The sequence below is a fragment of the Miniopterus schreibersii genome (assembly GCF_964146895.1).
Source record: "Miniopterus schreibersii genome assembly, chromosome: 1".
Lineage (NCBI taxonomy): Eukaryota > Metazoa > Chordata > Mammalia > Chiroptera > Miniopteridae > Miniopterus > Miniopterus schreibersii.
Genome location: NC_138101.1, coordinates 165,190,682 through 165,207,033, shown reverse-complemented (window position 1 = coordinate 165,207,033; position 16,352 = coordinate 165,190,682). Strand labels below are relative to the sequence as shown.

The 16,352-nt window shown below is 35.0% G+C and overlaps 1 protein-coding gene across 3 annotated transcripts in view; it reads right to left on the bottom strand.

Annotated features, from left to right (window-relative positions):
* Nucleotides 1-16,352, bottom strand: part of ATL1 (atlastin GTPase 1) — a 52,924-nt gene that overhangs the window by 7,733 nt on the left and 28,839 nt on the right. For all 3 annotated transcript variants that reach the window (XM_081116286.1, XM_081116288.1, XM_081116287.1), the window contains 6 exons: nt 14,761-14,811; nt 12,323-12,379; nt 7,898-7,990; nt 6,670-6,808; nt 1,425-1,552; nt 286-342 (listed from right to left, as the gene is read on the bottom strand). In XM_081116286.1, the coding sequence (XP_080972412.1) occupies nt 286-342; nt 1,425-1,552; nt 6,670-6,808; nt 7,898-7,990; nt 12,323-12,379; nt 14,761-14,811 (525 nt within the window). The remainder of the gene's footprint in view (nt 1-285; nt 343-1,424; nt 1,553-6,669; nt 6,809-7,897; nt 7,991-12,322; nt 12,380-14,760; nt 14,812-16,352) is intronic.

Below are 16,352 nucleotides of genomic sequence, written 5' to 3'. Positions count from 1 at the left end.
ATCTAAGCAAATTTAGTACAAAGAAAATGAAAATTCTCTGGTATAAAGTGTGTGTATCTAAGCACATGAGGATGCTCTACATTTATGTGCAAATGTTTAGCTGAACACACAACATGGGCAGCTATTAGAAAAATAATCTAATAAATCATTCTGTCGACTGTTTTAATTTGGTGATTTCTGACAACCAGACTGGAGCCTATCTTTTGCTTAGATTAGCAGAAAGCTAAGGAAAGCTTAGCTGTAATGACAGGTATGTTTAAAGTATGCCTCCTGATTAATAAATACCTGTAACATGGATTTGGGATGTGGTAATTCTTCACCTTGATAAATCTTTATATAAGCCTAGAAAGAAAGAAAGAGAGAAAAAGACTTATGTTCAAGTAATTCTGTTCAATATATCTCTAATTCTGTTCAATTGTATTCTAAGGTCTAAGGTCTTGGCAGTTTCGGGAACATCATCTTTTTCTCATACTTCAGTTCCCTCTTCCTTAGTTCTTGCTCCCTTTTCCTGAAACGCCCTCTTCACACATCTCCACTTGCCAGTCCTACTCCTCCTTAAAGGCTTAACTCACCTCTACCTCCTTTAAAACTTTCTCAGATCCCTCTGCTAGGAATTTGTACCTGCTGACATCATAAGCCTCATGGAACAGATTTGTGTAAGGGTCCTGAATCTCCTAAATTCTAAGCTCCTCCACAATGTTATGCACAGTAAGAATTCAGCTTTTAGATAAAATGTCGTTTATTGCTGAGAGTAATGAAGGTAAGTAACCACATAGGAGCTGTATGACTGCATTTTCAATGACAAAATGTTAATTTTAAAAATCAATATTTTAGTCCTTGGAGCATCAATACACAAATTAGATTGGTAACTGAAATTCTTCACTATATTTGTGGATCGGTAAAAAGCAAAAATGTGTTGTATTTGGTGTTACCAGAGGCAAACAAGTAAATGCAAATTTAAAATAATTCCACTTCAAATTGGCCCTTGGTGCAGAGTGGGAAATGTGGAAGCATTTTCTCCAGTGGGAAGGCAAGATATAGCCCCTTTGAGAAAATCTTCAAAATGAAGGTAAAATTCAGTTAAAGTCATGACTGAGGACTGTGGAATGGACCCTGGGAAACAGCCACCGCCCCCCCCCCAAAAAAGATTTTTCCAACTCTTAGATACATTCACATTTCAAAATGTATTTCCCTCTAGATAAAAGGGGACAGTAAAGTTACCTCAAGGAGTTTTCTCAAAAAATTGCAGAAAGCAAGTTCCTCTTGGGAATCACATAATTTTTCATCATTTGTGTAGATTCCCCATACCTTTGCCCCCATATTACAGAGTCTATAATTTTTCCTGTTGTAGTTTCAAGTAGAAATTGCAGTCCAAACATGTCAAATCTAAGTACTCACAAATGCGCTAGAAATGAGAGCAATACCTTGAAGTATTCCACCAGACCTCGGCAGGTGATTTTGTTCCCATTGATCTCTTTAATATCTAGGCTTTCAGGACTAAGGAGCCAAGGAATGAGTATTTTCAAGTTTTTGATGAATTCATCATCTATTTCTACAAGTAAAAGCAAATTCATCATTATTTTTTAAATTCTATCTAGTCCTCCATGCCATACAATAATACATCCTTTGATTTCCTGTATTTCTTCCCCAGCTATCACTTTCCTATCATCTAAACAACTCCTGAAACCCACTTTTCTTAGGGCAAATGATCCTTTCACCAAACTTGCTACTGCTGCTCTTATCTCCAATTACACATTTATCTTGTCTTCCACCTATGAAATAGCTTTCTTGATATTAAACAATATACAAATATTTTACACTCTTCATATAAACATTTCTTGTATTCAAGTCTTACTTGTGGTTTTATTATAGGCTCATAAATGGAGCAAAAGGCAGATATTTCCCAGCTGAGAAGATGTATTCCTGCCAGAAAATGTATCCAAAATTGTTCTCCGTTTAGTGTGTCCACCTTATGAAAAGTATCTAGAACTGGGTATGGAGTGATAACTAGGAACTCAATGAAGTTCAACAAGGAAGCGATGATGATGCTACCTCTAGTGGTGGAACTCAGCAACACAAAGTAACATGGCAAGAAATCATGGAGGTCCAATGGTGAGCAGATCAGAGGTAGCTGGCGTTATTTATCATGTTTGGCACAAGTGATTACACATAACCTATGTTATAGCTTTAGGTTAATCTTAACATTAGAGACTTAGCAAAGTAACAAAGAAAATAGATCTTCAGAGAGGTCTTTTGAACACTGATAATTTCTTAAATCATTATTACAAAATGTACAGAAAAATACACATAATATATATAAAGGCAACATATGTCCAGAGATTTGATATCTAAGTAAATGCAGTAACTAACTGCATATAATTTTTAAAAATCTGAATTTCAGCAGAGTCAATGAGTTTTCGGGATTGGGGATTGCTGATTTCCGAGATCTTAAGGGTAAAGATGAAAACCTTATGATTGTGTTTGCCATTTTCTCTGCTTGTTTTTATAACTTCTATATATATTGAAATACCAATTTACATAAGAAATTATGTTTCTCTTCTCGTTTTCTGCTTTTATGACATGCATGAGCAGATGTTGGAAATCCTTCAGGCTTATTTTGCTTTTGAACAGCTTTGAAATTTTAGTGCCCATGTTTTATCACTATTTGTATAGGAGTTTACTCAACTTTATTTTGCTCTTTGCATTTGTACCAAATTTTACTTATAATTTTGTTTTGTATTATATATAGATTTATTCAAATGTATTTATTATTGTGGTCTACTATTTAGTTGCCAGCATTCACTGAAATACAGTACTGGTATTGGTATTATGTCACCACCTTCCCATGTTGTGTTTTGTTGCCCGCTATGTATCTGTGTTTCCTGACACTCATAAGTTTCTTTTTTGCTATATGATTTTATGCTTTTTTCAACATCCGATAGATATCTACAATGTATGAATTTTTTCTGAATTTCTGTATAAAACAAAAAAGGCTTTCTCCTTATAAAATCATTTTTAAATCACTTTCAAAACTTAAATCCCCCCCCCAATTTCCTTATAAAATTGAAATGGAATAAGATATACATGTGTATCTAATTCACCAGCAAGTGTAGTAATTATCATTATAAATAATCAGTGTATTTGGATTAAAAATGAGTTCTAAAGATGGCATTAGCTATAGTCTAACTTTGTTCTCACTGAGACCAATGCCAGGTATTTCAATTTTGCATTCAGAAAATATGAACAATATATTCATAACATGCACAAGTAGTGAGCTCTTGCTAACCATATTAGTTGAACACAGTAAATACATGAGCCAGAACATCTGCAGACCAGTTCAGATCAAATCGAAGTATACTAGTCAACTTTGGCCCACTGCAACTATTCAATAAATATGTGTGGGTAGATGATTATTCAGGATGATGTTCTGTTTTCATCATTTCATCAATAACTTTTGCTACAAGAGTAAAACCTTGCTAGGAATTCAGGGGTTAGGCCAAAGTGGTTATCTGTCACAATAATTGAGGACATGATACATCACTTTACAAGATCTCTGCAGGGCAGATGCACTGGGGCAGTGCTGCCGTGTAAATTAGCCAAGGAAGATATTTTCTTGGGATTACCTGACCCTGACAAATCTTTAGAAACAGCTTTTTAAAAATAATCACTTTGCGATGGTGTTGGTTATGCTTTCTGAAGTCTTAACTGGAACAGCTAAGACTACAGCTTCACAGTTTATGGTGTGGTTACCTGGCATTCTACTTGTGGCACTATAACACAGCAACCTCAAAAAAAAGTAACTCCTTGTTTACTAAAAGATCAGATTTGCTCTGCTGGGGAGGTATCCTGTAGGCACTTGGTAAGGAGTAGTTGAGTGCTGCATGAGTGAGTGTGATTCAGTGCTTTTGGTCCTTTTGATTTCCTATCTGGGAAGTTATTATATCAACTGCAATTAAATTTAATCATAGTATTTTAAGTTTTAAATAACACTGAAAATAGTAAGACAATTTCAGTAATGTGAGGCACCATGAACAAATAGTAATTATAACAATTATTACTATTAATAATGAACTTGAGCCCAGCCAGGCGTGGCTCAGCGGTTGAGCGTGAACCTAGGATCCAGGAGATCGGGGTTCGATTCCTGGTCACGGCACATGCCCGGGTTGCGGGCTGCAGCTGATCAATGGCTCTCTCATCATAGATATTTCTGTCTCTCTCCCTCTCCCTTCCTCTCTCTAAAATCAATAAAAGATATATTTAAAAATAATAATAATAATGAACTTGAAAGTTATATCTGTAAGTGTGTGAAAAGTGTGAGAAACTTTTATCAAAGAACGATTTTTGCAGTTTTTTGTTCAGACATTTCTTCCCCAGAGGCAAACACTCAGATGCCAGCCCTCTGGAGAACAGAATGACCAGCACACAAGACATCCTAGATGGAAATCACACCAAACTGTAAGATTCAGGATGGGATGGAAAACAACACATGCCCAAGGAGAAACAGGCAAAACAGAACATTTTGCCACAGCAGGAGTCTGCAGCAGTCCTATAAACCTCATCAAAATGGAATTTTTTGATGGGAAACTAAAGCTGTCTTTCATTGCTCTTTCTCTCAGGCTATCTACCTTGAAAAACTCATAACTTATGGGTAACTGTAAACCAACTGTGTGGGTCAATACATGTTTAGACGTGAATAAAATTTGATGGAGCCCGGCTGGGCGTGGCTCAGTGGTCAAGCATTGACCTAGGATCCAGGCGATCGAGGTTCGATTCCAGGTCAGGGCACATGCCTGGGTTGCAGGCTCGATCCCCAGCCAGGGGCGTGCAGGAGGCAGCCGATCAATGACTCTCTCATCATTGATGTTTCTATCTCTGTCTCCCTCTCCTTTCTGCTCTCTGAAATCAATAAAGATATATTTAAAAAAAAAAAAATTTGGTGAACAGATTTGTTAAAAAGTGGGACTCCATATCTGCATGACTTGTCTTAAACTCTCTCCCTGAGATCTTTCATTGCAAAATGTATCAGTTAATTTAAGAACTGCAGATGTATACTAGAGGAACAGAACAAGCCAGAGAACTCTTTGTCCAATAAAGAACTGTTGTTGAAGGCCTGCCCCTCCTCTGCCTGTTTATGGCTCCCCAACTCCAGAGAAGAAAGAAAGGCCTTGTGGGAGCCCTCTTTTTATATAATTTATTCAAAACACATGGAAGCCATTAGGTAATTGCATAGTATCAAGAGATCTGTGTGCTCACTCATGGATTAGAATTCATAAATGACAGAGGAATTGTAGGATCCTGGAATCCATGCATTAATAGCCTTCTGCTATTTCTTCTGTTATAAAAAAGGTAAGATAATTTAAAACATGTATAAAAACTGCTGATGAGTGAAAATTTGGGGATTCTATTTATGATACTAACTGCCATAGTTAAATATGAAGTATCTGATGCAAATGCCGTGGATCGGCTTTGGGGAGGGGTGGGAGATAGGTTTGCTTTTCAAACCTGCCAGTTCCATAAAACTGGATATGTTATGTTGTCCTTATTTATTTATTTATTTATTTATTTATTAAATATATCTTTATTGATTTCAGAGAGAGGAAGGGAGAGGGAGAGAGAGAGACAGAAACATCAATGATGAGAGAGTCACTGATCGGCTGCAGCCTGCAACCCGGGCACGTGCCCTGACCGGGAATCGAACCCTGATCGCCTGGATCCTAGGTCCATACTTTAACCACTGAGCCACGCCCGGCCAGGCTGTTGTCCTTTTTTAAAAAGTAACTTGAAAGCCCTTTGAGAACAACTGTGCTAGAAAATTTATGTCACTGTCTCACCACCTTGGCACAAAGCAGAAAAGCCACAGTATATTAAGCAAATATCTGAACTCAGTGGTGTACTCAGTGCTAGGCTTACAAGTTAAGTTAGAAATGTCTTTGTAATACCTCGTATTAACTACAAAGCAAATATCTAAAGACTTGATGATTCTCTATTAGGAAAGATTAACTTTTGCTTCCCCATACCCCTACTTCCACCCCCGTCTTTAACAAAAGTTGCTTTGGAATCTTAAAATGTTAGGCATGCCTCTGTTCAAGAAAGAATTACACACTACTAGTACATACTATTCGAAAAACATTCTAGTGCTTTTGGTCTTTAAAACTGGTCCTCGTGCAGAAGAGGATCTCATTTTTAGTGAAGCTTTTAATAATTTATAATTAAATTCTTTTAGTAGCAGTTTTAAAGAGCTTGAATTCAGTACTATGCAATATTTCAATCTCTAATTACATAACTTAATGCAACAACCCAATAATATAGACATCTATTTGTCCCCTTTAGTGTAAATAAGAAAAATTACATAGGAAGACATTAAGGAGCATTTCTCAATGCACAGAGGTGAGCGGGAACCTCTGCGAAAGGGTAAGGGTTACTGCCTCCCAAGTGAACTCTGGATTTACCCTGTTTTCTCCATGTACCTATTAGCTGCCACAGAATCCCACAGTTCACCACGGAGGCGCTCTAGCACCAGCCCAGAAATCTTAGTTCTCCTGATAGTTTCTAATCATCAGCCTCACTTCGGTGAATGAACTAAACAAGCAGTCGTAAGCCCAGTAGATAAATGACATTTTTATAATCAGACTGAATGATGTAAACATATTCATTAAAAGTCAGACAAACCTTTCAATTTTCCATCAAAGTTTGGATTGGTAGCTACTTTTAAGCCAGGGTGAGGTAGCAGAAAACAGGAAATTTTGGTGAAACAGGAATGGATGTGTTTTCGAACGTTCTGTAGTTCTTCATGCTGGTTCCCTGAGACCTGTGGTAGTAAATTATCCTGAAGTTTAAACTACTTTAAATATAAATTGAACTCCAAATAATTCTGTGGCACTTTTTATTTTCTGTCTATCTGGTCCCACAATTATAAAAATGACATGACAGAGCTGATACTAAAGAAAGAATAAAATCTTGGGTGAATCTGCCACACTGCCATACCTCAGTATTGTATAAGTATGGCATTATTATAATAAGTAACAAATGTCTATTCTTATAGTAACTCAGATGGGCCTTCCCATTTTTAATACAAATTAGTGAGTTTTACTTGAGTTAGTTCCTACAAATTCCAATTTTAATTCAAAGTACTCACAGGAGGCATAAATAGATTATAAAATATTCTTCCCTTCTTTTCAGGGGATACTCAAGACAGCTTCTTGTCACCTGGTAGGATTATATATTCAAATTCTAGAAAGGCATCTGAATGGATGGGTGTTTATAAACTAAATTGCACCTTTTCCCCCCACATGTATTTGACAGTTAATAGTACAGATTACTCCCAAAGTAATTATAAACCTAAAAAAGTAAGCTCAGAGATCCGAATTATAAAGAAAAATTTTTAATCTCAATATTTTTTTCAAATTTCTCAGTAGGTATTTTTTGTGGTATCTGTTCAATGTAAATCATTCAATACTAAACTATCATGGCATAAAAAATGGAAAGTCTTCTAATTTTACTTTCTGTGAACTACTAGCAAAATCTTCTAAGACTGGGGGTTTCAAAATTAGATATTTCTGTTAAATACATTTAAATCTCTCCTAAAACATGAGTCCAGATATTTGTATCATTGGTCTTGAACTAATTTCATTCTTCAAATTGCAAGTTTTATTTTTAGGAATAAATCATTGTTTTATAGATATCTACAAAAGAGCTCTTTATCTGTATCATAATTATTGAAAATATCTGAAAATTGTAATTTTGAAACTATTTTATTAAATACCTGTCTTAGTTTGTTCATAGAGATACTGTGAGTGTCAAGTGAGATTATGGCTACTGAGTATTCAGCAAATCATTCAACAAAAATAATTTTAGATTACTACTGGTGAAATTTCATGCGCCTAAATATCTAACAAACCTTGAGGCGTTTTTCCAAGAATTTGGAGCCACCATCAGATCCATATGAAAATTCGTATGGGAAACTCCAGTCTCGAACAAGAAATATCAGACTCTAAGAAATAATTAGAAGAAAGAATTGATAAGTGGACTCAAAGTTGCCTCCCTCTTAATTGAAACCAATTGAATGATACTGTCATTTGAATAGTATTCTTTACCAGTCTATGGAATTAAAAGCAAACATAAAATCTTCGAAAGTTTCTGAGCAGTCTCTCCTCTATTGGATTATCCTACCTATTTCCACAAAGTGTAAACCAAAAGCTGCCTGAGCCCAGTCGGGTGTGGCTCGGCAGCTGAGCATCGACCTAGGATCCAGGAGATAGCGGTTCAATTCCCAGCTGGGGCACATGCCTGGGTTGCGGGTTCGATCCCCAGTTGGTGGCTGCAGGAGGCAGCCGAACAATGGCGACTCATCATTGATATTTCTATCTCTCTCCCTCTCCCTTCCTCTCTCCGAAATCAATAAAGATATATATATATATATATATATACACATATATATATATATGTGTGTGTGTGTATATATATATATATATAAAGCTGCCTGAAAACTTACCACAGGTACATAGTGCTATTTAGCCAATTTGAGGGCATCTCTGTCTCTCAAGATTCAAGTTTTGAGGGAATTTTTCTTCTATTATCTCTTAGATATTTTCCCTCTATTACATGTGTCCCACTCTTCTACAGGGGCTCTCATTATGCATAAACGGTATAAAAAGGGGTGGTAATCCAGGTTTTGTGGGGCTTAAAACTTATACAATCGGGGGGGGAGCTCAATAAGAAACAGAACACAAAATTGGGCTTAAAAGTGAATATTTATTTAGAATGAGAAAAATAAATTACTAATTCAAAAAAGCTGACAAATCTCTCTCTTACACACACTCACTCCAGAAAAATAACTAACCTACCTTTGTAATACCTTTTTCCCCTCCAGTTTCTGGCTGTATGATTTGATCACTTCTTCATATGATGATTTTGAAATATTTTCTGTTAGAAAGCTAATTCAGCCTTCTAATAACACCACATTTTTTATTATAAAACATTTTTTATTATTGATAGTTTAGAAATGTTTCAGCTTCACAACTTTTATTTGTAATGTCATGTACATTTTTAGTTTCCACATCTGTCAACTAGGGATAATAACAGAACCCACCTCACAGGACTACTAAATGAGATAATATATAAGGCATTTAGAACAGTACTTGACACATAATTAGTGCTCTGTTAGTTATTTGATTTTTATTTTAATGGCCACATAGTATTTTAGCACATGGATAGGCCATAGTTTATTGTGCCATTCTCCTAGATGTCTTCCAGTTTTTCCACTCTTCAAAAAAAATCATTGATAGTCATCTTTGAAGTTAAATATTTGTTCATATCCAGAAGGATTTTTATCAGGGACTATGTTTCCCAAATTGGAACAATCATTAAAATCATTTAGGAGGTCTTTAAAAGTACAGAATTCTTGGGCCCCACCCCAGACTTATTGTAAGCAAAGTAATATTACTAGCTTTCATTTATTGAGTTCCTATCATATGCCAACTACAATACCAGCAATTGTACATATGCTATTTCATGTATTCCTACAACAACACTAAAAGATAGGTTATAATTTATTATTCTTTTCCGTAGAGATATGTAAAAATCACCTCCACCCTCAGCTGACATTAAGTAACTTGCTCAAAGTCACACAGCCAGAGATGAAAGAGCATGTAAACTTGGGTCTTATTTCAAAATCCCTGCTGCATTGCCTCTCAAAGTTAAGTATAAAACATGTAGTTTACAACCTTAGGGCTGATTAAAGTATGCTTTTTATAAATTAGATTAAGAGATACTTTAATTTTTAATTTCTGGAGGGGGAGGAATGCAGGAAATCAGAAAAAATAGTATTTTTATGAAATTAGCTATCTTTAAATGATCCTTCTAAAAGTTTACATTTTCTTACCTAGCCAGTATGGCTTAGTTGGTTGGAGCATCATCTTGTAACACTAAAAGGTGGCAGGTTCAATTCCTGATCAGTAAAGGGAAGGCAATCAATCAATGTTCTCTCTCACATGGATGTTTCTCTCCCTCTCTCTCTCTCTCTCTCTCTCTCTCTCTCTCTCTCTCTCTCTCTCTCTCTCTCCCTCCCTCCCTCCCTCTCTCTCTCCCCCCTTCCTCTCTCGAAAGTAAACTTTTAAAAAAAGTTTATATTTTCTGAGTTTCTAACTGAATCTTTTAGTCTTGCCCATTAAAAATTATGTCTTTTAACTCTTAATCTACAGGTTCCTCTTCTATCCCCCTTTCCCTTACAGTTGACCTGTTGAAGAACCTAGGAATTTGACCTGTAGAACTTCTCATAACTTGGATGTTGCTGATTGAATATTCATGGTGCAGTTCAACATGTTCTGTTGTCCTCTGGATTTCCAGCAAATTGGCAGCTGGATATAAAGGCTTGATCTGACTCAGGTTTTATTTCTTTGGCAAGACTATGATAAGCAGAGTGTCTTATCAGGAGGTACATACTATATGATTATCTCTCCTTTAATGAAGTTATGTCATCTTTGCTTATCAGAAGCTAATTCTTTGGGAGAGTTCACATTAAGGGCTCCTGGGAACAATATTTTTTGCATTCTTACAGACTGATAACAGTTTGTGCCATTTATACTTGAAAGTCAATTTTGCTGGATATAAAATCCTTGGCTCACATCTTCTTCCCTTAAAATGGAATGCTTCTTTATTTGCCTTATGGATATTTCTTGTTTCACTAAGGTGGAGCCTCTCCTCTCTTCTCTCTCTCGTTTTGTTTTGTGGATTCTTATAGGAAAAGGAGAGAGTCTTATGGAGAGGAGAATTTAAAAACACCTATATCCACTATCTTTAAATATATACCAATTTCTGTCAACATTTTTGTCAAAATAAAATATAACTACTTATATTCAGGACATTTATACCTAAAACATGTATTTTGAAAATAGAGGTTAGCTAGGAAGCAACTTTTACAAAACAGAAGTTCATGAACCAGGATAAATGAAACCAAGTATGTGGATTTGGCCATATCTTGTATTTTTCTTGGGAGATTTTAACTCTCATTTCTTGGTCTTTTTCACTGGAAATCTTCCCAAGTCAACATAATGAGGGCCATGTGTAGAATAGGATCAAATATGAAGTCTTATTTTTTCAAATCAACAATCTACATTCTATTTATCTATCTATAGTGTCAAATTCCCAAGTTCCCTGCCTTATGCTCCCATTCAGTGATGTACTGGTAAACTAGCTCTCCAATAACAACAAAATGCCTTGACTTGTATCATTTGGCAATTTCTGTGATGTAAATATGCACACCATAGCTTATTTCAAGCTACTAACTGTTTAATAATTGGTTAACATAATTCCTGAATATTTACTAATTAGCTCTCGTGAACTGGTATGAGCCAGCTAATAAAAGCATACCCATTGGCCCCATCCTTTCCCAAGATAATTTGTATGCTTTATATTTATCATGCATGGAATTCTATGAATTTCAGTCCTTATTTCAAAAGTCATCAGTTTTGTAAGCTGCTGAATCTTGATTTGTTTATAGATCAAGTACAGAGCGCAAATGTTTATTTAAAATCAAGTTCTATTTATCCCTAAAAAAAAAAAATTGCTATCTTAAATGTTCTGAGATGTGAATATATTTGCATTTTATCTTTTAATTTCATGATGTGTAGTATTTTTTGGTTTGAATTTGGTTGTTTTAATCTTAAATATTATTAAATAGCATTGGAAGCCACTTTTGCTACTTAATGAGTCTCTCAATTCAGCTTCAGATACTTAGACTTATAAGTCCAAACATGTTTAGAAGTTAGTTGACTCATTTAGTCATAGCTTTTTCTTTTCACTGACATTTCATAATGCCAACTGTTTACCAACAAATGATGATCTCTTAAAGTCTTTTGTTTGTTTACAGTTCTTTTTATTTAACCAAAAGAAGTATCTATCTATCTATCTATCTATCTATCTATCTATCTATCTATCTAATCTAATCTAATCTATCTATCTGAGCATTGGTTGGTATATCTGGCAATGTGTAAGAAGCAGTAATACCTGCCGATAAGACTTAATATTCCTTTCCAGAATTTACAGTGCAGTTCCCTAGTCTATGCCAACGGGTCCTGAGAGTAACAAATTCAGAGAAGAGAAAAATCAAAGCAAATAGCCTAATTACCATAAAACACTTCAATTATCAGCCTGAAAAATTATTTTTAAAAAGACAACAGAATCTAGTAGGTATTGTAAATCATACAGAAGATTGTAAGCAGGCAGTGGTTTCATTCTTCCTCACCTCCTCTCAATTAATTAAAATACCTGCTATGGTCTTCAGGAAAATTTAATAGGAATTTACCATAATTTAACCCCAACTCACCTGAAATGGCTTCAGAAATGTTTCCTCCATTGCCAGCCTGCCATACTCAGTGAAAAGCTAGAAGGAAAATCACACACACACACACACACACACACACACACACACAAACACACACACGAAGAAAACTTCAGTATCTGCAAAGTTTTACTTCTTGACTTTCTTCCATTCATACTTTTCCCCCAAGCTGTAAGATACTACTATATTATTAAGATCACAATAATCATTTTAAGGAACTAAGTATTAGATAAAACAGTACAGTAATTAGGTATTTTTAAATTAAGGACATAAAGTACATTTTAAAAAATAAAGTTTCCATTTTAAAGCTAACATCTTTCAGATCTAGAATACAGGACAATTTTTTTGTAGGGAAGATGGGGAGAAAGAAGCATGCTAAATGACCTTTCAAAGCAGAACTTGCATAATTAGACCAGAGAGCAATAAATTACACAGGATATATTTATAAAAGTTGTTGCCTGAGGACAGTTAATGGCACAATGGCCTGGTTATTACAAAGGCATATAGGTATTTGGCTTAAAAACTGAAAAATCAAATTCACTGCTGTCCCTTATTTTTTATTGCTCCCAACTGAGAGGCACTATAGCAGTTTTTGTGTTACCAACAATGGAAGGTTTTGGAGAACAAAGACCTAAGGGGGTGACTGTGATTGGGCCTCTGGTGAGCTTCATCCAGAGTGGCTGAGTGGGTTTTCCCCTGTGTACACAGAAAATGCCACTGCATACACAAGGGCAATAAGCCACAGACTTCTCAGAGCAGGGAAGAAGCTGACACAGAGGATTCCCATCCCTTCCCCATTTAGAGGGGCTTCCAGGGTACCACACTGTTTCTTCTGTGGGAGCTATGGGAGTCTAAAAAGCAAAGGGTAGTTACTAGACGTCTGATTAGAGTGAGTAAGTGAAAGTCTGGAATGTCATATCTAAAAGGCAGCTGGTCCAGGGATTAGACACTCTCATTAGAATAATCTACTAACTTCAATTGAATTCACAATATTTTTTGAGGAAGACTGAGGTGTTGTCATTTGTAGGAAAAATTTTAAATGATCTCAAAAAAGACAATTTACTCAAAGTCCAAAATCAGTCCTTTTTAAGAAATTTCTAAAACTGGTATTGAACAAGTATATGCCTGAAGAAGTAATTGTACTTATTATGTAAGAAACATCTAAAAATTATTCAGCATATTGCCTATTTCTCATAAATGGTCAGTGAGATGTACAAGAAATATATTTGGGCCCTGGCCAGTGTGGTCAGTTGGTCAGAGTGTCATCCCATACACCAAAGGTGGTGAGTTGAATCCCCAGTCAGGGCATCCCATACATCAAAAGGTGGTGAGTTGAATACCCAGGTTTTGGGTTTGATCCCCAGTTAGGGCACATGCAGGAGGCAACAGATTGATGTTTCTCTCTCACATCAATGTTTTTTTCTCTCTCTCTAAGATCAATACCAAAAATAAATAAATAAAATAAAATATGTAAATAATAAAAAACTGATTAAAAACAGAAGAAAAGGAAAATATTTGGGAGTAATGCTGGTTGTGAATGCAAATGATTTTTCTGACATTACAGATTACACTGCTTTATCATCCTTTGTTATCTGTTAAATTTGTACATGGCACTTATTGCTAAGATAAAATAATACACTGAAAGCAAAATTTTCTATAAAATATGCAGAAGGCAACTATTAGAGAAACAACAGGCCTTGCTATGTAACCAATATAACATGAATTGAAAGGGAGCAGAATGCTACAGAGATGTGAAGTATCTTTAGAAAATAGCTAACCTTTTACTTGAGCTTTAAATGCTGCTTGGAGAGTAAAAGGAACACTGAGCCCAGTCAGATGACCATATTTTTACTCCCACTCTACCACTAATTAGCCACAAGAATTTAGGCAAGTCATTTATTTCTTTCGGCCAAATTTTCCTCATGTATAAAATATGAAGTATAAATTAGGTGTCAGTGAGGTCTTTTTCAGATCTAAAATAGAATTCTATGAGTTATCATGAGGTAGCTCCTCATAGCTCTTAGGTATGAAGTGGTTCACAGGAAAAAACAACAACACTGGCATACAACCGATATCATAGTAGTAATCACTAAATTCCTGATCTGAAGACTTCAGCTTCACATTTTGGGTCATTTTTAAACCAAAGATTCTTTTTCCATTCTAACTTGCCACATACTTTCATATACAGTGTCAAAAGCAAGCAGTTTTACAGAAACAAGGGAATTTGGAAACTGATTTAGATAGAACATAACCATACAAGGCTGGAACAAGAAACCTGGAAATAGGACAACCTCCATTTGGTTGTTTTTAAATCTTTCTGAATTGTTAAGTTTTCCAAGTAGAAGACCCAACAAAATCCTGAAGTTCCGCTATACATGCTTAAAAGATTACTAGATATTTAAAGAGTGTATAAATATTGTTACCTGGAGGTGCTGAAGATCATCCTCTTGGACATTTTGGGATAAGTTATATACCTTGATTAAGAAATAAAGTTAAAATGAGGAGATGATTAGCATCATCCTCAGCACTCATTTTGTCATTCTCTATATTCCTAAATATCTATCATCACAAATTTGAACTCTCGTACATATATTCTCATATCATGATATTTATAAGACCTTAATCAAGGAGTAAAAGAAGCTTGAGAGACAATAAACCATGTACAATGATCATAAAATTGTTCCAGAAATGCAACAGCCACCTGTCTAGAGGCAGAATATTAAAATTACTTCATGAACCTAATTTAGCAATTAATCAATGAAGCACTTCTTCCTGTAAATACTGGCAATCTAAATCTGAATAACCCACATATAAAACTGCCTTGAAAAGTTATGTTCACTTCTTCACAACTGACTATCTTAGTCATGTCTACAGAAAGTTTCATCCCGTGGAAGTTAGGTTCTGAATATCACGCTGACACCTGTAAACATATGTATTACTGCTTCATGAACAGGTCACTTCATCTAGGTGACATTTTTTTGAGGGGGATAAATATCAGTAACTTCAAGGAGAAGTTAAGGATGTGTATATCTTTATGTACTATCACAAACAGTATACCTTTAAATAGATCATTTCTCAGAAAACAACAAATAGTCATTACTAAAAGAACTTAGATTTTTCAGCGAAAATATTGAATGTCTTCAGGTAAAATATAAATAGTAAATAATAAATATTAAAATGGCAAAGTCAATCTGGTTTTAATTGGCTTGGGTAAATGGCTTATACTGCTGATTATGAAGAAATTCGGTAAGTCAGTATTTTAAAGGGTCATTCATTTAAGAATACTTTTTTAAAGCTAGTCAACCATAGGTTATAATCATGGCTTTTTATCTTAAAGTCCTTTATTTAAAAAATCCAGACTTCCTTATATTCACCCTCTCCTGGTTGGCCTGCCCACACATGATGACTTCACTGCTGGTTCACTAGCTCCATTTTCTCTGCTTGCGCATAATTTCAGCCTTGACTTACTCATCCCCACCACTTTGTCTTTCCTACCTTTTAAAACTATCCTACCTTTCTTTTAACAGTCTGTTTCTTGCCTACATCTCTTCTTGCTCTGTACAGTAAACAGAAAATAATTTTAAATTGTCTTAAAACTTTTTATGCTATGTGTTCTGTGGTTATAGTAAAATTCTCAAAGGACTTTTAGGACAACTTTTAAAGCCTACAATAACCTCAATGACAGTACTTTTAAAAAGACAGAGAAAGAAAAAAGGAAAGGAAGATAAAAATTTTTACAAGAAGATACCTACTTTTCTAAATGTATTTTAAGATTTTAAAAGCTGTGAACACATATGTTTGTTACATTTAGAAATGTTTCTACTAGCCATATAAAATAAAATTTTACATTTATAAATCTTCTTTCATTAAATACAATTTATAATAAGTGATTCCAATGTCTCTGCATACATTATAAGACTTAATATTATCGAGTTTATTACATGCTTTAAACAGAAAAAAATATCAATAATACTACTTTTTCTGATTAAAGCAATTTGAAAACTTATCAGAAATT